Source organism: Dryobates pubescens, chromosome 4, assembly GCF_014839835.1.
Source record: "Dryobates pubescens isolate bDryPub1 chromosome 4, bDryPub1.pri, whole genome shotgun sequence".
Taxonomy (NCBI): Eukaryota; Metazoa; Chordata; class Aves; order Piciformes; family Picidae; genus Dryobates; species Dryobates pubescens.
The window spans coordinates 34,695,855-34,719,679 of NC_071615.1; the positions used below are offsets into that span (position 1 = coordinate 34,695,855).

At 44.5% G+C, this 23,825-nt stretch overlaps 1 protein-coding gene across 8 annotated transcripts in view; it reads left to right on the forward strand.

Moving 5' to 3' along the window:
* The window catches only part of DYNC1I1 (dynein cytoplasmic 1 intermediate chain 1), a 197,982-nt gene that overhangs the window by 141,097 nt on the left and 33,060 nt on the right, over positions 1–23,825 (forward strand). For all 8 annotated transcript variants that reach the window (XM_054161107.1, XM_054161105.1, XM_009907545.2 and 5 more), the window contains 4 exons: positions 6,875–7,021; positions 11,230–11,343; positions 13,988–14,121; positions 15,504–15,648. In XM_054161107.1, coding sequence (XP_054017082.1) covers positions 6,875–7,021; positions 11,230–11,343; positions 13,988–14,121; positions 15,504–15,648 — 540 coding nt within the window. The remainder of the gene's footprint in view (positions 1–6,874; positions 7,022–11,229; positions 11,344–13,987; positions 14,122–15,503; positions 15,649–23,825) is intronic.

Here is a 23,825-nt window from a genome sequence, read left to right on the forward strand (position 1 = left end):
AACAGACACACCAAGGACATGCTTCCTGCTCCAACATGCAGGCATGTGGATCTTAAGGGTTTGACCCTATGGCCAGGTCTCATTCAGAAAAAAAAAGCAAACCTGACAAATTGAGGTACTCAGCAGAAAAGCAGTTGGATAGGATGAAAACTTAATTTTGATGTGCTGCTGATAAGAAATTGCTCCTTATTTCTCCAGGCTTTAATTCTCTGATGGTCAGTCTGACAAGGAAATTGTGATACTCAGCAAAGACTCTATTCTTAGGCTCACACATAGGAGTGGTAATTCTGGGCTAGCAAACTGGTGGGCTGTTGCAGTCACAGATCAAGGCAGGCAGGATCTCCCTGTTTCAGATTTGGAAAGGATCATGTCTATCCGCTTTTGCAACACAGCAAGCGGTTTTGCTGCTTTTCTAAGTCATGACAACACCATCAAATGAAGAACACTAGCAAATGCTCTTTCCAAAGGGGCTGAAGTGCAGATTCCCTTTTGGCAAGTCATTTTGTGGACTTTCTTCTGATAATTTAATTCTTGTAGTTACAAGGCCTGAACCTGTACTGACAGAGATGAAAGCAGAAAGCTGCCCTGCTTAAAATGAAGGCGAGAGGCTGGAGGTTGTCTTTCTGCAGGCTTGGGCAGAGTGCTGTGATTCTGCTGCAATGCTCAGATGTCAGCACTGAGGTTAGATGGCTGCTACCTACCCTGTAAACTCAGCTTAGAGGGAGCTGCATTTCCTGACATACTCTTTTCCTCCTTTTTAAGGACTTAGTACTTTTTCAATAAAAATAAATTTAATTTGTGGCTACATCTCAGCTCCATTGGTTTGATGGTGTAAGTGGAGCAATACCAGCTTTGGATTTAGAGCAGTCGTGTGGCTGAGTCTCTCTGTACAGCTTTCATGTGGTCGGGTGAGACATTCCTAGAATCCCCAAACATTTTTGAAGATCCTAAACTGGAGACGTTCACAATTCTTCCCTCCCTTTCTACCATTAATCCTTCATGTTTTAACAAGCACTGAAGTTAATACAGCCTACACTCTTTCCTGTCACACTGGGCCCCCCGCCCCCTCCCTTTCTTTCTCCTGAATAAAGCAATCTGCTCTTTCCAGTCCCTACTCTTGTAAATCAAAGGGATAGATGTCAACACACACCATCACCACGTATAAACTTCCTTTTTTATTTTTAATTAAACAGGATTCTGACATTTGGTTTGAAGAAGGGTTTGTTTGGGTGTATTTATTTATTTTAATACGTGAAGGGTGACAACTGCTTTCATTTTATTTTTAGTAGAAGAAGAATTTTGGATGGAGCCACAAATAATCTCGAGAGCAAAATCTTTCAGATGTTATTTCTTAGCTGAATAGGAAGAGAGTTGTTGGGGGTGGGGAGAACAGGAGAGAAGTCTTGACATTTAAAGCTTTTAGAATTAAGAGTTAATCTCTTTGGTAAAGGTTTCCAGAGACATAAATCATGTCTTAAGTACTTTTTCAAATTGAATGGGGAAAACCAGTTGTCATTCTGCTGCTATCCTCTTTGTTGTTTGTTTATTACTACTAATTATACTTAGACATTTATGTGAAACAGAAATAATCCAGATTCATAATAGGTGATACTAAAAATAAACAAATCTCTTGGAGAGAACATATTCTCTATTTCAGTGTACAAATCCTGATCTAGTTGAGGATGCCCCTGCTTAATGCAGAGGGTGTTGGACTAGATGACCTTTGGAGGTCCCTTCCTACACAGACCATTCTCTGATTCTGTGATCTCATTAGCTGGGGCAAAATCACCCTAGAATTGCCTCTTTGAAGGTATCTCAGAACTTCTTCTGTGGTGCAGGAGGGAAGATATAGGGCTCTAAACCAAACAAACTAATGTTCAGATCTGATAGCTCTGCTTTCCATGCCGATTCTCACTCTTTGGCCTGGCAGGAACAACAACAACAAAGGGCTGTATTTAGTAACTCAGTTGCTGTTTTGTTTCTAGATGATGATTTTAATCCACCTTTGCAGTTAATGTATATCACCCATGTCTGTTCTGGGGACACAGATAAGTGTGTGCAGCAATGTGAGTGTGAGGAGATCTCCTGATTGCCTCGCCAGAAAAAGATTGGACCTTGGGAAAAAGTGCTTTACTATGAGAGTGGTGGAACACTGGAACAGGCTGCCTAGGGAGGTGCTGGAGGCCCCATCCCTGAAGATTTTCAAGGTCAGGCTCAATGGGGCTCTGAGCAACCTGATGTTGTTGGGGATGTCCCTGTGTACTGTTGGACTAGAGGTCCCTTCTGACCTGTTCTTCTGACCTGCTCATCTGTTCTTGATGAGCAGAAGGGAGAGCAAAAGTTTGTGAGGAAATTGTGAAAGTACTTTTGGCCTTTGTCTTTATTTATTTATACATTAGAAGAGCAGGCATAGGTGGTCAGAGGTGCAGTGTCTATTCTTCAGTTCCTATAGAATCTTTTCACAGTTCTAGCTAATTATCAGTACCACAGTTTTGTCCCTCTGCTCTCAGTCCCTCTAAGCCAACTCCTTCAAGCATGGAAACGGATCTGCCTCTTTACCTCAGCTGCAGCTCATTTTATTTCCCACCATTGTCTGTGTTAGACTGACCTGTAGTTGGTCACCACAGCCTATAGTCCTTTTTCGCATGTCTTTACTCAGCTAGAAAATCAACCCAGGAGTTTGCCGAGTGCCTGCTTCAACATAACCTGGTATTTTGGAGTCTAGAAATGTCTGTGAACTCCTCAGATCGCTTCTTCCCACTGACAAAGTATTGTTTTGAGATCCATATGGTGTCAAGTGTAGGCATATGGCACCAGTATGGCAGCACTGCCTATGGGGGTGGTTTCCTGCAGAAGAGGTCTTGCTGGATGCAGTATTCATTACCCATTGAAAGTCATTATTGCTAGCACCCAGCTCTTTGTGAACTTGTTCAACCGGTGGCTGGGCAGAGTGCCATCCAAATCTATGGACATGAGCACAGTCAGCTAAGTCTCTGGGGCCTTACATCAGATGTGGGTACTGAGGTCAGGCTTCTCAGTAAGGAGAATCCAAATGACTGTGTGTCCTGAGCATGTGTATCTGTGGTTGAAGGAATATGCCATCATTAATCCAAATCTGGGCTGGATTAAGCTTCTAAAATGAAAACCAGCTCTGCCAGCCACTTGAAGAGGGCTCAGGGCTTGTTTGAGTTGAGTGCTTCAGCAGGGAGGGAGGGAGAGAAAGGGAGGAGGGAGAGATGGCTTAGCAAAGCCACCACCCCCTCACCTCTATTGCACTTCTCTGTGTACAGGCTGAGATGAGCTGATGGCAGCCAAAAGGGCAAGTGTAGAGTCTTGCACCTGGGGAAGAATAACCCTCCAGGAATGACTTGCTGCAAAGCAGCTCTGTGGAGAAGGATTTTGGTGTTCTGGTGGACAACAAATTCACTATGAGGCAGCAATGTGCCCTTGTGGGCAAGAAGGCCAATGGTCTCCTGGGGTGCATTCAGAAGAGTGTGGCCAATGGGTCAAGGGAGGTTCTTCTCCCCCTCTACTCTCCCCTGATGAGGCCACACCTAGAGTATTTTGTCCAGTTCTGGGCTCCCCAGTTGAAGAGACACAGAGAACTACTGGATAGAATCCAATGGAGACGATGAGGGGAGTGGAGCACCTCTATTAGGAGGAGAGGCTGAGAGAGCTGGGGCTATTTAGTTTAGACAGGTAGAGGTCGTGAGAATGGAGCTGGGTTCTTTTCAGTAGTGCTCAGTAATAGGACAAGGCTCAATGGGCACAGACTAGAATACAGGAGGTTACTTTTAAACATAAGGCAACAACTCTGTACTGTGAGGATGACAGAGCCCTGGAACAGGCTACCCAGAGAGGCTGTGAAGTCTGGAGATTTTCAAAACACTGCTGGATGTGTTCCTGTGCAACCTGGTCTAAGATAACCTGCACTTGGACTAGATGATCTCCAGAATTCCCTTCCAACCTCCACCATTCTGTGATTCTGTAATTCAGGCTCATTCCTCAGGCTCATTCCTCAAGCCCTTTGGGAACTACTCACCTCTGTGGACAGGCAGAGCACACACAGCAGATAAGGCAGCTTATCCCCTGTGGCACCCACCAGATATCCATCACCAAGATACAGGAGTGGAAAATCTGTGTGGGAGATCATAAAGCCAGAATTATCAGAAATACTTCGTTAAGGTTGCTGAAAAAACTAAATGGGGGCAGAGAAAGCTAAATCCAGTAGACTGTAGAATAGAATAGAATAGAATAGAATAGACCAGGTTGGAAGAGACCTTCAAGATCATCACCTGTATTTGCAATTCAGAGAAAAGAAGGTGACCAAACACTGCAGCTTGCCTGTCCCTTACCCATCCCAACAATGAGCAGACACAGATGCTCTGTGGCACCCATAGAAAGATAATACTGGGAACCTCCTCTTCTAAATGCTGCTTATACACTGTGGACATTAAACTCCCTGTGGAATTGCCTCCTGACATGATCCCTCTTACAGTTCTTCATGCACTCTTGCCACACACTATGAAATGAGCTTCTTCTGTCCTCTGCAATGGAGACAGACTGAGAAAGTTTGGGTTATTCGGTCTGGAGAAGGCTCCAAGGAGACCTCATTGTGGCCTTCCAGGAACTAAAGGGTGCCTACAAGAAAGCTGGTGAGGGACTTCGTAGGATGTTGAGTAGGGGGAATAGAACTAGGGAGAGTGGAGTGAAACTAGAAGTGGGTAGATTCAGATTGGATGTTAGGAAGAATTTCTTCACCATGAGCGTGGTGAGACACTGGAACAGGTTGCCCAGAGAGGTAGTAGAAGCCCCAGCCCTGGAAGTTTTTAAGGCCAGGCTGGATGTGGCTCTGGGCAACCTGATCTAGTGTGAGGTGTCGGTGCCCCTGACAGTGGGAATGGAACTAGATGATGCTTGAGGTCCCTTCCAACTCTGACAGTTCTGTGATTCTGTAACTGAGCACCTACAGCTTGTGAAATATGCCTGACTGAAAAACTGGGAAGCTTTACCATGGTTGTTGGAAAGTGCTGTGAGATTTCCCTAGAAAGGTGTGGTAGAAAGGCAAAGAGGGATAAGCTGTTGTTTTAAAACCTGACCACGTGCTGACTCCTCCTCCTCTGAAGTCACTGGCAAAGCCACGATTTAGAGAAGCGAGACTGCTTGAATTGGGAAACAAGAGGCAGCCTGGGGGCAGAAGAGGCTTACAGGGTTATGATTTCTGCTGCCCTCCCTGAGCACAGAGCTGTCCAGACAGACTGGAGACCTATCTGCTGCTCTCTCCCATTAAGGATAAGAAATGAATGCTTTTAAAGTTGTTAAATGAATGGGCTGGATCTTACAGCCCTTACTCATTCGAGTACTGCCATTAACTGTAAGAAAATAATCACTGTATTAAGTGCTACACAGCAGAGTCCTTAAATCATTAAATTCTCATCTTTTGACAGAAGTTTTTCCTCAACAGCAAAATAATATTGAAATAATTAAAAGGATGTGAACATTTCACCAGCTGAAGAATGCAAGTTACTTGGGAGAGCTACGTAAAACAAGAAGCAGTGCAGAGGGCTCAAGGCCATGTAATGGCTGTAGGTTATTTTGGAACTTTATGAAAAACACACTTTAGCAGTTTCTGTCCTGACCATTTGACTGTACTTCTGGGATTCTGGATTCCAAACCTTATGCTAACCATTAAAACACAACATTTAAAAATACACTGTCCACTTGGCTTCTTTGCCCTGCTTCAGAGTCTCCTGAGTTCATTTGGGATGAGCTGAGAACTTTGTTGTGGAAGGACTGTTTGAGTTGGGGTTTCTTAAAATACATGTGGAGCCTTGTAGCTGCTGTGGGGTGTACACAGTGGTGGAGCTGTGCTATTTTAAAATCATCTGGCCATTTCACTTCATGTAAGAATATCTGTCAGCTTCATTATAAGGAATGAGAGGGGCTGATTAAAACAACTCATGAAGCCATTAAACAAAGAGCTAAAATGTAGAACATGTGCTGTAGGGTCCCTGTAATTATAACCTATGGGGGATCTGTGGGAACTAGATGGCAGCTGCACTATAGCTGAGTTTGAAGCCCTTCTTAGCAGTACTGAAGTTCTCTTACTCAGAGGTGGGTTTTCTTATTTGTAAATCAGTTTGGCAGCTACCTTTTGTTGCTGTGACTGACACTGGGGGAAAAAGGATCTGGGGGTGTTGGTTGACAGCTGTCTGAGCACAAGTCAGCAATGTGCTCAGGTGGCCAAGAAGGCAAACAGCATCCTAGCCTGGATCAGGAATGGTGTGACCAGCAATAAGGAAGTGATTGTGCCCCACTACATGGCACTGGTGAGGCCACACCCTGAGTACTGGGTTCAGTTTTGGGCCACTCACTGCAGGAAGGACACTGAGATGCTGGAGCAGGTCCAGAGGAGGGCAACAAAGCTGGTGAAGAGTCTGGAGAACAGGGCTAGTGAGGAGCAGCTGAGGGAACTGGGTTTGTTTAGTCTGGAGAAAAGGAGGCTGAGGGGAGACCTCATTGCTCTCTGCAACTCCCTGAAAGGAAGTTGCAGTGAAGTGGAGGTCAGTGTCTTCTCTCTAGTATCAGGTGATAGAATGAGAGGAAATGGAGAGGGTTTTAGGATCAGGCTAATACTCATCCAGTGGTACATATTTTCCCTAGTACCACAGGAACTGCAGCTTTTAGTGACGAAATTAGCTCTTTGCACGTGTCCTGTTGGCTTTAGCAGGACTGCTGGTGTGCAAGGAATAAGAATTGAGCTCACACAGTGGTTTCTAAAACACAAAATGCTAATTTCAATGTTTCCTTAAGGAGACAATTGAAGATGATTGACCATGTAACCTCTCCTTCTTCTCTACCTGTTTTACTCCAGTCCTCTGTGATGTCTGTCTGTTTTGCTCGCTTTCATCCAAACCTGGTGGTTGGTGGAACATACTCTGGCCAGATCGTCTTGTGGGATAACCGCAGTCACAGGCGCACTCCAGTTCAGAGAACTCCCCTATCTGCTGCTGCTCACACGGTAAGGACAAAAGTCACCTCCTCCTTTCCTCAGGAAATGGTCCTCAGAGGAAGTGAAGATGTGTCTATAATGCTGGTTGCACAACACATGAAAACTAAAGTGTGGCCCTGGAATCACAGAATGGTAGGGGTTGGAAGGGACCTCTGGAGATCAACTAATCCAAGGGAAAGAAGTAGGCAAGAGACCAGTACAACCATCTCCTGTAAGTGCTTAGCTTTGTACTGTCAGGTTGGGAGATGACCATCCTTTCCAAGGCAGATTATAATCTTCTTATAGCAGGGTGAAGGATCAGACAAAGTGATAGATCTTCTGCACCTCCAGCTTTTACAGTTCTGGGGTTTTTATCTTTGGAATTTGCAGATCAAGGTTCAGTTTTTATAGTTGACTGTGACAATATTATCCTTGGAGTTAAATGACAACTCTAGAAGCCACAGCACAAGAATTAATGTAAAATATTCAGAGAAGTGATTCTTCCAACTTATTGTGCTCTGGTGAGACCCCACCTCAAATACTGCATCTAGTTTTGTTGTCCCCATCACAAAAAGGACACAGACCTATTGGAGTGAGTCCAGAGGAGGGCCACAAAGATCACCCAAGGGCTGGAGCAACTCTGCTATGAGGATAGGCTGAGGGAGCTGGGATTGTTCAGCCTGGAGAAGAGGAGACTCCAGGAGGACCTTAGAGCTGTCTTCCAATACCTGAAGGCATCATACAGGAAGGCTGGAGAAGGACATCATGAGGGTGTCTAGAGACAGGACAAGGGGGAATGGTTTGAAGCTGAGGGAGAGCAGGGTTAGACTGGATCATAGGAAGAAGTTCTTCAATACAAGGGTGATGAGACTCTGGAATAGGCTGCCCAGGGAGGTTGTGGATTCCTCCTCCCTGAGGGTGTTCAAGGCCAGGTTAAATGAGGCCTTGAGCAGCTGAGTCTAGCTGAGAGGTGTCCTTGCCCTTGGTGGGGAGGTTGGGTAGATGATCTAGTCATGAGGTCTGTGGTGACAGGTTGGACTCGATGATCTTTGAGGTCTCTTCCAACCTTGGTGATACTGTGATACTGTGATCTCTGAGGTCCCTTGTAACCTAAGACACTGTATGATTCTATGATGATGATGGCAAATCTCATATCAAGAAATGGCAGGTGTGCACTGACACATTTAGTGGGATAGGTAGCACAAATATTGTTCCCTTGATTTCCACTATCATGTATGTTGATGTAATCATCTAATGAGTTGTACCATGGGTTGCAACTTCAACATTGCTTTTTCATTTCCCTAATGTTTTTGCTCATTTTGTTGCCAGTAATGTTGTTCCATATGCAGGAAAAGAAACAGTCTCTCCTGGAAGTGCAATTTAGAGATGTAGATGTAGCAGACCAGAAAACTAGTGGCAAGAAGCTGACTGTCACTGAAAATTGAACAACTGGGACTCAAACTCTAGTAAAAAAGATTAATGGGAAGTAATTTGTTTACACTCAACCCCCCTCCCCCCCACCATTTAAGACAAAAAAGTGTACCTCCTGGAATTATGCATGAAACTGGTTTGATTGTTGCAGTAGGACAATAAGTGATGTTTTGCTTTTGGCAAATGTAAATATAAATTAATTTCAGTTGTGGATGGGCACTTTCTATGCTGTCCTGGATTGGTATAAATAAGTGTTTACACAGCTTAACACGAGGAAACATGATGGTTTAAAGGAGTGATCAGATTTTACAATAAAAGAGTGCTTGCTTGATGTTCTTGTCTATAGGAATCACTTACATAAACTATAAATGAAGTCTGGGTTGCAAAAGGCTGGCTTTGAATTCTAGCTGCCAAGATTAAAAAGGAGGAAAAAAAAAAGAAAGACTTAATGAAGACAACTGCTGTAGCAGTGTTACTTTGTGTGCTGCTGGACCCACGAGCAGAACAGCCATTTCTTAATTTGAACTGATGCCATATGTGCAAAGAGGATTTTTCTCTTTTCTTTCTCATGCTCAGTTTATTTGAAACAGATAGAGAGTGTGTTGTTATCACTGGCTGAAACCTTCCCGAAGTTTAGCATCACTGATTGCCCCCTGGATTCACCAGGAAAGAGAATTCTACCCACAGCTTACTCACTAATTTCCCTTCACACCCACCACACATCTGCACTTGGGACAACAGGAAATTTTAATGAAGACAAAACCCTTTTGCATGATGATTTCATTTCCAAAATAAATAAAAGCAAGCTGGCAGAAACCCTTTGAAAGGAAGGAGCCTGTTTAGCCTTTCTGTTACATGCAGTTGGTTGTCTTTTTCATCCATTTTCCTTAGCTCTTTTAATTTCTGTCGTGAGTTTTATTGTGCATGAAATTGATGGTTGGTAGCTCTGATTAAAGCCAGACCTGACACACAGAGGTGCTACTGGAAAGACATGACTTGCTCTCTCCCTCCCCCTCAATATTCTGGGTACTCCACTGCTTGCTTTAGCTTCCTCCCACCCACTCTGTTCCTGTCTGCTTGGACTACTGGAGTTCAAACACCAATGAAAAAAAATAGGTCTCTGCTTATTTCACATAGCAGCACATGCTAATTGTGCTTAGCACTGCAGTCATTAGCTTACCACTGAGCAGCAAGAAGGTCCATCCTACAAGGATAGGTGACCTGCAGTTGGATCTTGAAGTTGTCTGAAGTAAGTGGTAGTTCTGCCATTCCTTTCAGCAGGACCAATGCTAGGTTTAGGTTTCTAACCCTGTGTGCTTAGAACTTCTGTAGGGGTCTCTTGTAAGTTGGTCCTAATTTTCTTTTAATAGGTAAAGTATTAGTGAAAAGTATCTTTTCTTCCTGGAATCACAGAATCATTAAGGTTGGAAAAAATCTCTGAGATCATCAAGTCCAACTTTCTTGAACCTGAAGACGCAGATCTGTTCATTGGCAAAAGAGGCAGAGAAACGCAGTTTTTCTTTGCTTGACTTGCGTATTTGTCTTACCCTTAATTCAGCAGTATCACTTGCACCAGTCAGAGGAAATGAAATCTTATTGTTCAATCTGATTCTTCTCTCTGGAGATTGCTGAACTTGAACCATCCCTTTTACATCACCAGATGAGGCTTTAGGCTCAAAACGTTACCAGGTTCCTTGGAAAGGGAATAGGTTCAGTTTCATTGTTGCGTACTAAGTATAATTCATCCTCTATGGAATGATTGTGCTGTGGTGACCCAGGTGTCACACCCTAAATTTAGTCACTCTACATTTATAATGATAGATTTTAAAAGACATATTGGCCAGAGCTGAAGAATTCTGATGGACTTGTCCACATTTTTCAACTGGAGTACATTTGCAAATATTTAGCATGCAAGCCAAATTCTGGGAAAGTTCAAGTGTTATGCAGCTATTTTCTTGCATAAAGCCTTCAGTTTTGAATCTGTTTGGGCAATTTGCCTCTTTCTGCCAGTTATTTCCAGTGTCAAAAGCCATCAGTAGAATGATATGTGTCCCTGTGGGTGCACAGTATTACTCCACTGGGTTGTTGTATCATAGAATTGATTCAGTTGGAAAAGATCAAGCACAACCAGTATCTAACAAGTCTGATGCTAAACCATTATTATGAGGAAAATGAAACTCTGAAATAATTTCCACCTGCATAATGTACCTCTTAAAATTAAAACCAAAACAGTTCCTATCTGGGCCATGAAGGTGATCAGAGGGCTGGAGCTCCTCCTCTGTGGGGACAGGCTGAGAAAGTTGGGGTTGTTCACCTTGGAGAAGAGAAGGCTGCAGGGAGACCTTAGAGCAGCCTTCCAGTACCTGAAAGGAGCCTGCAAGAAAGCTGAGAAGGGACTTTTTACAAGGGCTTGTAGCGATGTGGAGCAATGGATTGAAGCTGGAAGAGGGGAGATTTAGACTGGAGAGTAGGAAGAATTTCTTTATAGTGAGGGTGGTTGGACAATGGAACAGTTTACTCAGGGAATTTGTGGATACCTCCTCCCTAGAAGTGCTCAAAGGCAGGTGGATGAGGCCTTACACAACCTGGTCTAGTGGAAGGTGTCCCTGCCTCATGGCAGGGGGCTTGGAACTGGATGATCCCTTCCCACCCAAAACATTCTATGATTCTATGAAAACCTAAGTCCTGCATTTCCAAGCGTTCTGTTACCACTTAATCATTCTTTAAAGTAGCATCTGAGACATTAGGAGATGTGAGGTCCTGCAGATGTGCGAATGGCTTAGATTTCCACCTTCCTGTGTTTTCAGCATCCTGTGTATTGTGTGAACGTTGTTGGAACGCAGAATGCACACAATCTCATCACCGTCTCTACAGATGGCAAAATGTGCTCCTGGAGCCTGGACATGCTCTCAACTCCACAGGTGGGTTTGTTTTCACCTATAGGGGGGGGAAGCAAAAAACACCAAAAAACCAAAGAAGGCAGCACCTTTGGTAGAGCAGGATACCTGCTTAATGGAACATAGCTCCCAAAACCCCAAATCCTCACATCCTATACAAACTAAAACCAAGGGATGCCCTTGAATGAGTACAGCTTGCTTCCAGCAGTCTCTGCCAAGAGCCAAACCCCATTTCCTTTACCACAAATCATGTAATTATTGTAATACCTTAATACATAGGTCAGTTTCAAGTGAAAATGAAGTAATCCATTTTAAAGCACAGCAATTACAGAAGTCAGCCGTGGCAGGAATTGTTCTTACTCTACAGCATTGTTTAACAAATACGGACTCGATCATGCTGCTGCTGCTGAACGTGCCCGAGGCACCACAGGCTTCCAGGACACGCAGTCAGAAAGTTTCCTTCAGTAGCCAAAACAACAAACAATGCAAATGAAAAGCTTTAGAACAAATTTTCCCCCTCTGGAATGTTGTCTTTCCCTCCTCTTTTTGTCAGAAATAAATGCAAAAAACAACCCAGGAAAATTGCCCAAACCACCAGTGATTAGAATAATGGAAACTAAACAAAGAATCTGATGCTGAGAAAGGTCCATGCAAAGCATCTTTTAAGCATTATTTTCTGGAGTAGCACAGTTTCTATTCCAAAGCATCGCTCAGTTTTGATAAATAATTTTCTTGTTTTAAAATTAATCTGGTATCATGGGTTCTGATCTTGTTTCTAAACATTGTGTAGCAGCTCCTCTTAATGTTTCCATTCATCCACTAATCATGCAACAATGTGCAACTACTACCAAGTTATTAGCCTTTCAGTGTGGATACAAGAGGTGGGACTCCTCTGTCCTAACCTGAGCCATCTGAAGGCTAGGTCTATGTTAAGTCTAAGGTAGTAAATTGAGTTCCCTTTACAGTTGATGTCCATAAAGACTGGGCACTTCTGGAGAATGGCACGTGGCTTGTGGGGATCTAGAAAATAAAGACACAGGACTCGATGTGAAGCTACATACCATAGCTTTAAACTGGGAGGAGCAGAGTGTTGCTGATGTGTGACAGTCTGTAACTTTCCAAAGACACAGATCCAGAGCATTTCTGTACACCCTTGGTGTAGGCACTGGGAAGAGAGTCCAAAGTGTCTAAATACTAAATGATGATCTCATTCCAGAAGATTTTCACAGACATATATGATCCACAGGTGCTCTGCCAATGCATTTTCCAGGTCTCACTTTGCCTTTTTAATAGAACAAAAGGTATTTCAAAGAGAAGTGGAAACCAAGTGGGGGTTAGCAGCCCCCCCTGCCCCTTACAGGGATGAGCTATTTATTTAGCCATAGCAAAAAGCCCTTCTGAGTAATACAGAATTATAGAATTGTTTTGGTTGGAAAAGCCCTCTAAGATCATCAACAAAGATCATCAACAAAGACCAACCATGTCCCAGAGTGCCATATCCATGGGTTTCTTGAACACCTCCAGGGATGGTCCCTCCACCACCTCCTTGGGCAATCTATTCCACAGGCTTTGGCCCTAGAAGAACAGCAGCTTAAACGTAGAAACCATACCCATTCAAATAGCTAAAAATGGGAATGGCTACATCATTCAGCCCCTCTGTGGATTCTTGGGTTACACCATTTAGGCTGAACAACCACAAAGCTGTGCAGAATCTGCTCCAACTGTGTGCATCTTGCAACAGCCACAAACTGTTCATGCTGGTTGCATTGGCAATAGCAAAACCAAGCATGCTGATGTACCAAATGAAAAAAAGAAAATATCCTTGTTGTTTTCTAGATTGATGGTAGGGTCCGGAGGGAGTGTTTCTGGTTGCTTCAGCAAATCCTTGAGAAGCATTGCTCAGAATGGTGGCAGTGCCAGGAGCCAAGGTTTTTTGTTCTGTGCTGCACAGGACAAATGGTACAGTGTTCAGGAGCACACAATATTATACATTGCTCGATAAATGATTCGTTTCCAAACTGTTTGTAAATAGAAGGGTATTGCATGTTTCATTAGAGCCTGGAGCTGGCAAGTGTAACCATTAAGGTATTATCTTTAGTTTCTGCACCATTAGATTTGAAATTCTCACCTGTCATCTCTGCCTGATTGAAGATGATGTAGCGAAGACCAGTGCCTTCCAGCTGCTCTCAAACATGTGACAGATAGTGGTGGGGATGGCAGGATCAGTGCATCCCAGTTCATGACACTGCATCTTCTTGCAGTGTCATAGTATCATATCATTAAGGTTGGAAAAGACCTCCAGCATCATCAAGTCCAAACATCAACACAGCACCACCATGCCCACTACACCATGTCCCAAAGTGCCATGTCCACACATTTCTTGAATACCTCCAGGGACTGTGACTCCCTCACCTCTCTGGGCAGCCCATTCCAATGCCTGAATACTCTTCAGCAAAGAAACTTTTCCTAATATCCAAACCTAAACCTCTCTGGCACAACTTAAGTCCGTTTGCTCTCATCCTATGTAGAAACCAAAGTCTTGCATCAAATGCTTTCTTCCTCCCCTCCTGCTCACCATGTAACATTTAGAAATGGATTAGAAATTAAAACTCAAAGCAGGGAAACAAAAGGATGATCACAGAATAATAACACAGATCTGTTTTGTTAGGAGAGCATGGAGCTGGTGTACAATAAGTCCAAACCAGTGGCGGTTACAGGGATGGCTTTCCCAACCGGAGACGTCAATAACTTTGTCGTGGGCAGTGAGGAGGGCACAGTCTACACAGCCTGTCGTCATGGAAGGTGATGCTCAGCACTTTGTATTTAAATAACATTGTGTACCTCTGTGGGTGTGAGGTGTCCAAGTGTCTGTGAGAGTGGTGGATGTTTTTTCCTCTTGGATCAATGCTATCTGTACTCTTCTACTTTGCATGACTAGGACAGGAATCTCCTGACCCTGAGCATCTGTGGAACAGCCTGTTGTACTGGGGTAGTTGCCCCAGGTTCCCTGCCTATTTGGTGGGAAGCAATGACTGCTCTTGGGGTTTGATTTCCTTTACCTTTTTCAGACATCTGCCTGAAGAAGAGATGACTGGGACCTCAGAATGTCTCTTTCTCACCTGTGAGGTGAGACAAAGGTCTAGACAGATAGTTGAAATCTATGAGCAGGTCAAATCACAGAAGAATGGTAGGGGTGAAAGGGACTTCTAAAGACCACCTAATCCAACCCCCAGGTAGAGCAGCCTCCCCTATGTCAGGTTGCACAGAAACTTGTCCAGGCAGGTTTTGAAAGTCTCCAGAGAAGCCATGCTGTCATGATCACCAGGAGAGGTGAGGGGGGCACCACGCTAGCAATAGGAGGGACTGGTTTCCTCTGGTGCAGTTCCTCATCTCTTTGGGTACGCTGCCTTCACCCTGGCACAGGGCTGGCAGCCTTGTCAGAGCTGTGGCTAGTTTTGATGTATTTTCTTCCACTGGCAATATTGCTATAAGGTAACCAAAAGGGTCATTTCATGACCCCTCTTTCTGCATGTGCTGGGAGACAGCAGTGACAACTGAGCTGGCATCTCTCCACTCATGTTCTTCCTCGCACAGAACTGTGCTTTTCCTTCCTAAGGGCTGTTCCATCCTCAGGCCAATGAAATGCACACATCCCTTTCTTCAAAGTGATGGCTGTAGGACACCTGATCACAGCAACAGTTCCTTCACTCTTCATGCAAAAGGATTGGTTTGCTAGTGACTTGATTGACTGCTGGAGAAAGTTATTTTAGATATCTAAGAGCAAAAAAATTGCTCATGATCTGTCATTAACATATTTGCATTTTTTTCATGGTTATTCTTTGTGATAATGGCTTACTCAGAGGCATAAGCTATAGTATAATTATAATTTAGAATTATATTATAATTATACATAAATGTTATTTGAGCTACAGTAGTAGACAGTGTATGTAAAAGTGAGTAAGGCAAGTCATCAGAATTAAAAGTCTCCCTGTGATGGATCCTGAGTATTAATTAATTGTGCCCATGGAAGTTAACATCTGCAGGCAAAGGTTTAACTGAAAGGAGAGATTTACAGATTAAATGGAACTTTAAAAGGAAACAGAAACCTAAGATTAAAGAAAAATGTGTAATCACCAGATGTTAAATCACTCTCTGAATCATGCCAATGTCTCTTCTTCCTGCAGTAAAGCTGGCATTGGGGAAATTTTTGAAGGCCACCAAGGACCTGTCACAGGAATCAATTGTCACATGGCAGTGGGTCCAATTGACTTTTCCCATCTCTTTGTCACATCATCATTTGACTGGACAGTCAAGTTGTGGACCACAAAGGTGAGAACTCTGAGCTGGGGTGGGCTGGGAAATGAAACTTGTGAAAATGCCATTGTCAGAAACATTTCAATATTTCATTCCACCAGATCCCAAGCATCAATTCATTGAGAGGCTGTGCTTAGAACAGGTGTAGTGGTAGAATGATAAGTGAAATATAGACCTGGTGTAACTGTGTCAGCCATGTTCACCCTGGAATGTGCCTTTCAAAACTAGTTGCAGCTGGCCTGCACTTCAGTGTGAACTCTAGCGCTGAGCAATTCCATGAAGCAAGAAGATGAGGTTGTCTTACACTGTAAGTCATCAAACAATCCAGGCAGCAGTCCCTGTACAGGCTAAATTGCAAGGAACACTTTGTTGTGATGAAGAGGGAGGGGAGCACATGTTTGACTTAACACAGTCAATGTCACTCATGAAATTCATTGCCCTAGGAGGTTGTGATAGTCACAAAGTACAAATTGACACGGATGGCTGGAAGCAGGGAGGAAATACATGCTGGAGCTTGCATCTGTGACCACCATGGATGGGTTGTTGACTACTCTGTTGAGGTGTCTCCTTGACCTCTTATATGGAGAGTATTATGAACAGCAGCAATGATTACACAGCCCTGTGAAGCTCTGAAACCCCAACACCCCATAGAACTGTAGGAACACAGGGTAATGGCAACCTATGGAGCAGGACTTTGGAGACCTGGTGGACAGCAAGTTATTCATGGACAGCAATATGCCCTTGTGGCAAAGAAGGACAATAGTATCCTGGGATGCATTAAGAAAAGTGTGGCCAGCAGGTAAGGGCAGGTCTCCTCCCCCTCTACTCTACCCTGCTGAGACCACATCTGGAGTAGTGTGTTCAGTTCTCGGCTCCTCAGTTTGAGAAGGACAGGGATATACTAATGAGTGTCCAATGGAAGCTATGAGGATGATGAAGGGACTGAAAATCTGTCTTATGAGGAGAGGCTGAGAGACCTGGGGCTGTTTAGCCTGGAGAAGACTGAGTGGAGATCTTATTAGTGCTTATAAATATCTGGAAGGTGGGTGTCAAGAACAAGGGGCCAGTCTATTTTCAATGGTGTCCTGTGATAGGACAAGGGGAAATGGATACAAACTGGAACAGAGGAGGTTCCACCTCAACATGAGAAACATTTTCTTTACTGTGAGTGTGCCAGAGCACTGGGACAGGCTGCCCAGAGAGGCTGCGGAGTCTCCTCCTTTGGAGCCTTTCAAGACCAGTCTGGATGCCTTCCTGTGACCTGCCCTAAGTGATCCTGCTTCGGTAGGGAGGTTGGACTTGACGATTTCCAGACATTCCTTCCAACCCTTACCATTCTATGATTCTATGACTAAAGAGACCAACCTGATTCCTTGTATAGGCTGAGTTGAACAGGAGAATAAGCAGTAAAGTAAGAGTAAGTCATCTAATCAGTTCTTTTTGTCGTACACCAGACAGGGAACTGCCAGGCTTTTGTCTCATCCATGTTTTCATGACTGTGTTTATTTTACATCTTGAACTGCACCCAGCAAAGTTCCAGTGCTGGAAGCTGAGCCCAGTCAGGAAGTATCTCAGCATGTGTTCTTCCAAGGCATCAGTGCTTGGAGGTGCTAGGACAGATGCACAGCAAATGTACATACAAAAGGGAACAGAAGGGCTCATGTGAGAGCCTTGTGCTGCAAACAAAAGCACAGTTTCCTAGACAAGAACTGGAATCAGTTTCCATAGTTTGTAATCGGCCTGACCCAATTTGCATGCTAATTAGCAGGTGGTATCTTTTCCTGACCCAAGCTGACCACAGCTGAAGGTTTTGTTTGAGTGTTACGTTTTAGGAAACTCATTCAACAAAGAGGTGGATAATTTACCTGATTTGCATGTAACCACATACACCAGTGAATCCAGTCTTAACCAATGCAGAAGTGGTCCAGGGGAGTAATCCTGGGCAGGCTGGAATGGATCTGAGATGGGTCATGGGTGGTAAACCTCAGGATAACCAAGGATATAAAAAGGATAACCAAGTGATGGAGGGTTTAGATGTTAGCTGGTTGGGGGTTGCTAGGCTGTTTGCTGTCTAAGATAAAGGAGTCCTGGGCAGTGGTAACTTCTGGCAAAGAAATATTGGAGGAGTGAAGCTGGAGCCAAATAAGGGGGAAAGAGTCTGTGAGGACTGAGGAGAAATTGAAACACAGGTACTGACTTCCAAACACAGATATTCAGAAATGTCTAGGATGAGTATCTGACCCTCAGCTTGATGCTGAGTATGGCTATAAGGGTCTCATCCATCTGCAGCTTAGATGAAATTATGTTAAATGATAATAAAGCACGAGTTTTATTTTGAGCCCCTGAGATTTTTAGAAGTTAGCAGTAACTCTAGCACAGCATATTTTGGACACAAAGATGCTGCAGCTAGCAGTGTACAGTTATCCTTGTGGAAGAGTTTGGTGCCAAAATGGTTAGGTCAGATCCAATACAGTCAGTTTTCAAAGAACCAAACCATTTACATTTCTACTATCTCTCAAGCTGTAGCTCATCTGGCAAGAGGGGCTTCCTGAAGAGGAGGCTGTTTGACCTAGCTGATGTGAGCTGTGATGTGTATGTGACACACCACAGCTCCACTCAGAGCTGGAAGCCACGATGCTGTACTGGATTGCTTTCTTCTGGAGCAGGCCTGAGCAGTGTCAGCAGCTGCCCTGTGAGGACATTCTCTGAGACACTAGACACGTTCTCAAGCTGTGATGAGTATTTTCTTTCTTTTCTTTCTGGCAGAAGTTTCTTTCCATACAGCAGGACCAGGGAAGTGATTGTCCCCCTGTACTCAGCACTTGTGAGGCCACACCTTGAGTCCTGGGTTCAGTTTTGGGGTCCTCTCTGCAAGAAAGACATTGAGCTGCTGGAGCAGGTCCAGAGAAGGGCAACAAAGTTGGGGAAGGGTGTGGAGAACAGGGCTGGTGAGGAGCAGCTGAGGGAAATAGGATTGTTTAGCTGAGGGCACATCTTCTGGCTCTCTACAACTCCCTGAAAGGAGGTTGGAGCCAGGTGATGTTGGTCTCTTCTCCTTAGTAACAAGTGAAAGGAGGATAGGAAATGGCCTTAAGTTGCACCAGGGGAAGGATTTAGGTTGGATATTAGAAGAAAATTCTTCCCTGAAAGGGTTCTTAAAGACTGGGAAAGACTTCCCAAGGAGGTGGCTGAATTCCCATCCCAGGAGGTGTTCCAAAGAAGCAGACATGGTACTGAAGGCCATGTTTTAGCAGCGGACTTGGTAGAGTTAAGTAATTGTCAGCCTCAACGGTCTTAAAGATCTTTTCCAACCAAAATGATTCTGTGGTGTGATTCTGTGATGTGATACTGTCTGGATAATTCTCTTGGCTGAAGCTATTACATATTTAGGGCTCCCTTTGTTCAGTCAGAGCCTGGTCAGTCACTGGGCTTTGAAGACACCTATCAGCATGTTTGATTCTCTGAAAAAATAGTGGATTGATACAAAGCATTGGGTGTTGGTTTGTGAGAGTTTACTCAGAAATGGTTTGTTTCTCATTTGTACCTTTAATCTCTATCAGCATCCAATGCTGCATTGCTTTCCTGCTTCTACCAGTGTTGTCCTGCTTAATCCTCTCTGGTCATGAAATTCAATTCCTTTCTGTTTCACAGGTTCAGAGTCAAGGTCCAATTGTAAAGTGAACCATAAAAGCTCTGTGTCTGTATTGTCTATTGATGTTGTGTAGCACCCTGGGGTGCTTACAAGAAAGGCACTTTCTTAGCAGGCATTTGACTGATGGCTTGAAAGCAACATTTCCCTTTAAAACTCTGGCTTGACATTTTATCTGGTTTTGTGGTTAACACATTTTCTCTCTAAAGGCAGTGCAACCAGGTGACTGAGACTAAGGTTTGCACTGAGGAAAGAAGGAAGGTCTTGTAGATAACACTAATACAAGGTTCATATTATCACCTATCCTATTAGCCAATAATTAGATCCCTGTGTAAACTGTGAGCAACCAGAAGTAGGAGGAAAAGGAATTTGCAGAGGTAGTCACTTGATAGCCAGGGCATTTTCTGGTTTCTGATGAAGTCAAAAGGGCTTTCAACTTCAATTCATGCTAGAGCATGTGAGCTAGTCTTGGATGCAGAGCTGGCAAAGGGAAGTCCTGATGTGAAGTGTTTGTAGAGCTCTGCCCTTAATTAGGTATTGTCTGTATGAGGCTTTGAAGAGGTAAAGTGCTAAGTGGAAATGCTAAGTGTTGTTAATTAATTAAGCACTAATCCTCATGAAGGAATAGCATGAGGTTAAATGATGAACTGTAAGTATTGTTATTATTGTAGCAATTGCTGTTTGGAGTGCAAGTCTTCACCTATTGTGTCAAGGGACAGGAGCTTCCTTTGGACTGTAGGGACTGTATCAGCTAAAGCCTAGAAGACAGTTTGTTTGCTGCACATGGAGTCGATAAATGTATGGACAGAGAGATGGATTTTGTTACCTCTTTCATCCTTCACATCTTTATCTCTCATCCTTCCATTGAGGGGAGGTGCTTATGACTGGTTTTCTCCTCCTGCATCTATGCCTAGGTCACATTCACAGAGGATTATATCACAGAATTAACCAGGTTGGAAAAGACCTTCAAGATCATCAGGTCCAACCTATCACCTAACACCATCAAATCAACCAGACCATGGCACCAAGTGCCTCATCCAGACTCTTCTTAAACACCTCCAGTGATGGGGACTCCACCACCTCCCTGGGCAGCCCATTCCAATGGCCAATCTCTCTTTCTGGGAAGAATTTCTTCCTAACATCCAGCCCAAACTGCAAAATTGTTTTAGAATCACAGAATTGTCAGGGTTGGAAGGGACCTCAAGGATCATCCAGTTCCAACCCCCCTGCCATGGGCAGGGACACCTCACACCACAGCAGGCTGCCCACAGCCACATCCAGCCCGGCTGCAAAAACCTCCAGGAATGAGGCCTCCACCACCTCCCCGGGCAACCCATACCAGTGTCTCACCACCCCCATGGGGAAGAACTTCCTCCCAACATCCAATCACAATCCACCCACCTCCATTTTTTTTTCCATTCCCCCCAGTCCCATCATTACCTGACACCCTAAAAGTCCTTCACCTGCCCCATTTTCCCCTTTTCCCCTCAAACCCAGAGCACCTGGGCTCTGTTGGAGTCTCCTCCCACCCCAGGTGTGGCCACTTTGCCCTCCTCACCCACTCCCCTATTTAATCCCCCCCAGGAAGGGCAGCAGCCCCCAGCTGAGCCCATCTGGGCTGGAGGATCCTCCTCTCCTCACTGGTGAGTGCCCATGGTGCACACTGGGTGATGGTGGTGGTGACAACAAAGGCCGGGGGGCCTGGTGGCCCCCCGGTTGTTAGGGCAATGATTGATGATCACTCCAGTATCCCCCACGGGTGCTGGCTGGGGCTCCTCACAGGGGCTGAGCTCCTCTGTGTGGTATCTTGGCTGGTGAGGGTCTTGCCCCTGGCTCTGGGATGGGTGCAGGAATGGTGGTGGTGGAGCAGGAGCTTCAGTCAGATGATATTATGCTAATTTAGAATAGAATAAACCAGGTTGGAAGAGACCTTCAAGATCATCGTGTCCAACCTATCATCCAACACCACCTAATCAACTAAACCATGGCAGCAAGCACCCTATCAAGTCTCCTCCTGAACACCTCCAGTGATGGTGACTCCACCACCTCCTCGGTCAGCCCATTCCAATGGGCAATCACTCTCTCTGGACAGTTGAGGAAAGCTTGGAATATGTATAGCAGCATCGCTGTAACCTCTTCCATGCTTCTCTTCCTCCTTGCCTAATGTTTAAGTAATGGTGGTGAGTGCCATAATTAGGAGGGACAGAGGTGAGCAGACTGGTAGCAGGACTACCACACACCTATTAGCAAGCCTTCAGTGACAGACTACCTGCTTTTGTGTTCCTTTTGCCTTACTTAGCATGTCAGAATCATTTGGTTTGAAAGTCCAGCTGCCAACCCAACAGCATCATGCCCACTAAACCATGTCCCCAAGTGCTATAGCTACATGTTTTTGAACATCTCCAGGTATGGTGACTCTGCCACTGAGATGATGCCCTCAGTGAGTACATCAGTGGTAGCTCCTTGCTAGTCCCTCTCCTTTGTCTTCTCTTCACAAAGATCTAAACAAAATGGTAGTCAGGCCTGTGGTCATGACAAAGGGACAGTAAATTCAGTGAATGGAGTATGACAACTTGGTGAATTCTCCCTCATGAAAATTGTTTTAATTGTAACTGGCAATGCTGGAGTCAATGAGTTGATTTAGTGAAGTCCTATGACAGAGAATTAGAGTGGATCAGAGTCACAGCTGGTAAAGGTTCTAGAGAACAGGTCTTACGAGGAGCAGCTGAGGGAACTGGGGTTATTTAGTCTGGAGAAGAGGAGGGTGAGGGGAGATCTTTTTGCTCTCTACAACTCTCTGAAAGGAGGCTGGTGTGAGGTGGGTGTTGGTCTCTTTTCTCTACTATCAAGTGATAGGACATAAGGACAGTGCCTGAAATAGTGTCAGTGGGAGCTTAGGTTGGGTATTACAAAAAAATCTCTTAGCTGAAAGAATGGTCAGGCATTGGGGCAGGCTGCCCAGGGGGGTGGGGGAGTCACCATCCTGGCAGTGTTCATGAAATGTGTGGATGTGGCACTTCAGGATGTGGCATAATGGCCATAGTGGTGCTAGGTCAATGGTTGGACTCAATGATCTTAGAAGTCTTTTCCAATCAAGACAGTTCTGTGATTCTGTAATCCTGTGTTGGTGGTTAATGGTGTAGTGCATTCCCCTGCCTTATAGACAATGGTCATATACCAGTGAATATGCAGCTAGCCATGAGGAATGTAGGAGCTCCATAAGAGCATCCTGTAAGCTTGAGGTTTGTGCACCAAGACATGCTGCAAAGGCCCCTCTAAGTGGGACTGGAACATGGGTCTTCCCTGAGAGGAATAAGTGCTGTGATGGACTTGCCATTTTGTTCTGAGATGTATCTTGTGCCTGTGAGTAACTCTGGTTTCACTCAAAGTAGGATCCTCTCAGAGAAGAGTTTTGATTTTAATATGCTGACACTTCCTGATGAAAACCAGTTTTGTTCACTTTGGGCCAACCCTACTTCTACTTTGTAGCAGCATCAGCCAGGTACCCAACAGTGAAATGGAGAGGTTACTCATGCCCCCTACCTTGCACATACCAAAGTGTAGATGGGAGCTGGACTCTGTGAAGTTTAGAAACTATCACTACTTTCAGTCTTGAACCTACTCATGTTCAATGTTATTTTCTAAGCTTTCTTAAATCCTTAGGGCCATGTTCACATTAGCACATGAGGCATTTTAGGTGACTAACAGCACATAAGGTGGGATCCTCCTGAATCCTTTATTTAGGGCCTCTGTACTTTGATTTCTTATGCAGCCACTGGAAAGAAGTAATTGCAATGCATACGGTATTCCCATTGCTTCCCACCGTTTACTGCACAGGAGCCAAAGTCTGGCACATAATTGTTGTAGCTTTTGATGGCTCTCTTGACAGCCTCAGGTCATCTCTACACTGGCAGATAGGGCAGCACTTCTGAGCTCCTGGGCCTATCTTCTCTTTTTGGCTTCTCCCAAACTACTACCAGGAAGGAATAAGCCTCTTTAACCCATGCCACACAAAGAATAGCTGAGATACAAGCAGAAGAAAGCTGCTGTGTGTTCTGACCAGATGCTAACCTACATTCTGCACTACCACCTCACAAAATCTGGATTTGCATCTGCCTCTAGTGCCATCTCAAAAGAGTATGGGGACTTTAGAAGGTAGAAGAAATAACATCAAGAAGAAAAAAGGGGAAAAGAAACAATGAACTGTGAGCGAGACCAAGATTTTAGTCTGTTTTTGGGAGTAGGTGGGATGAATACAGACAGTTCTCCCTATTTTCTTCTCTCTGGGGAATCCTTTACTACTCCTCCCTCCCACTGATTTTGGTGGGGCTCAAATGCCTATCTCAGGGGACAATTTCACTCCTTATTTTGGATACTTGACTAGAAGGGTCCCTGTTCCTGCTGCATCACAACACAGACCTCCATCTTGACTCTGCTTATAGGGCAGCCACCCTCCTTTTTGACAACACTGCATTTCCAGTGCTGCCTTTTCTCTTTGATAAAAGCAGTTTAAACGATTCATCTGATTAATCACTGTCCAAAT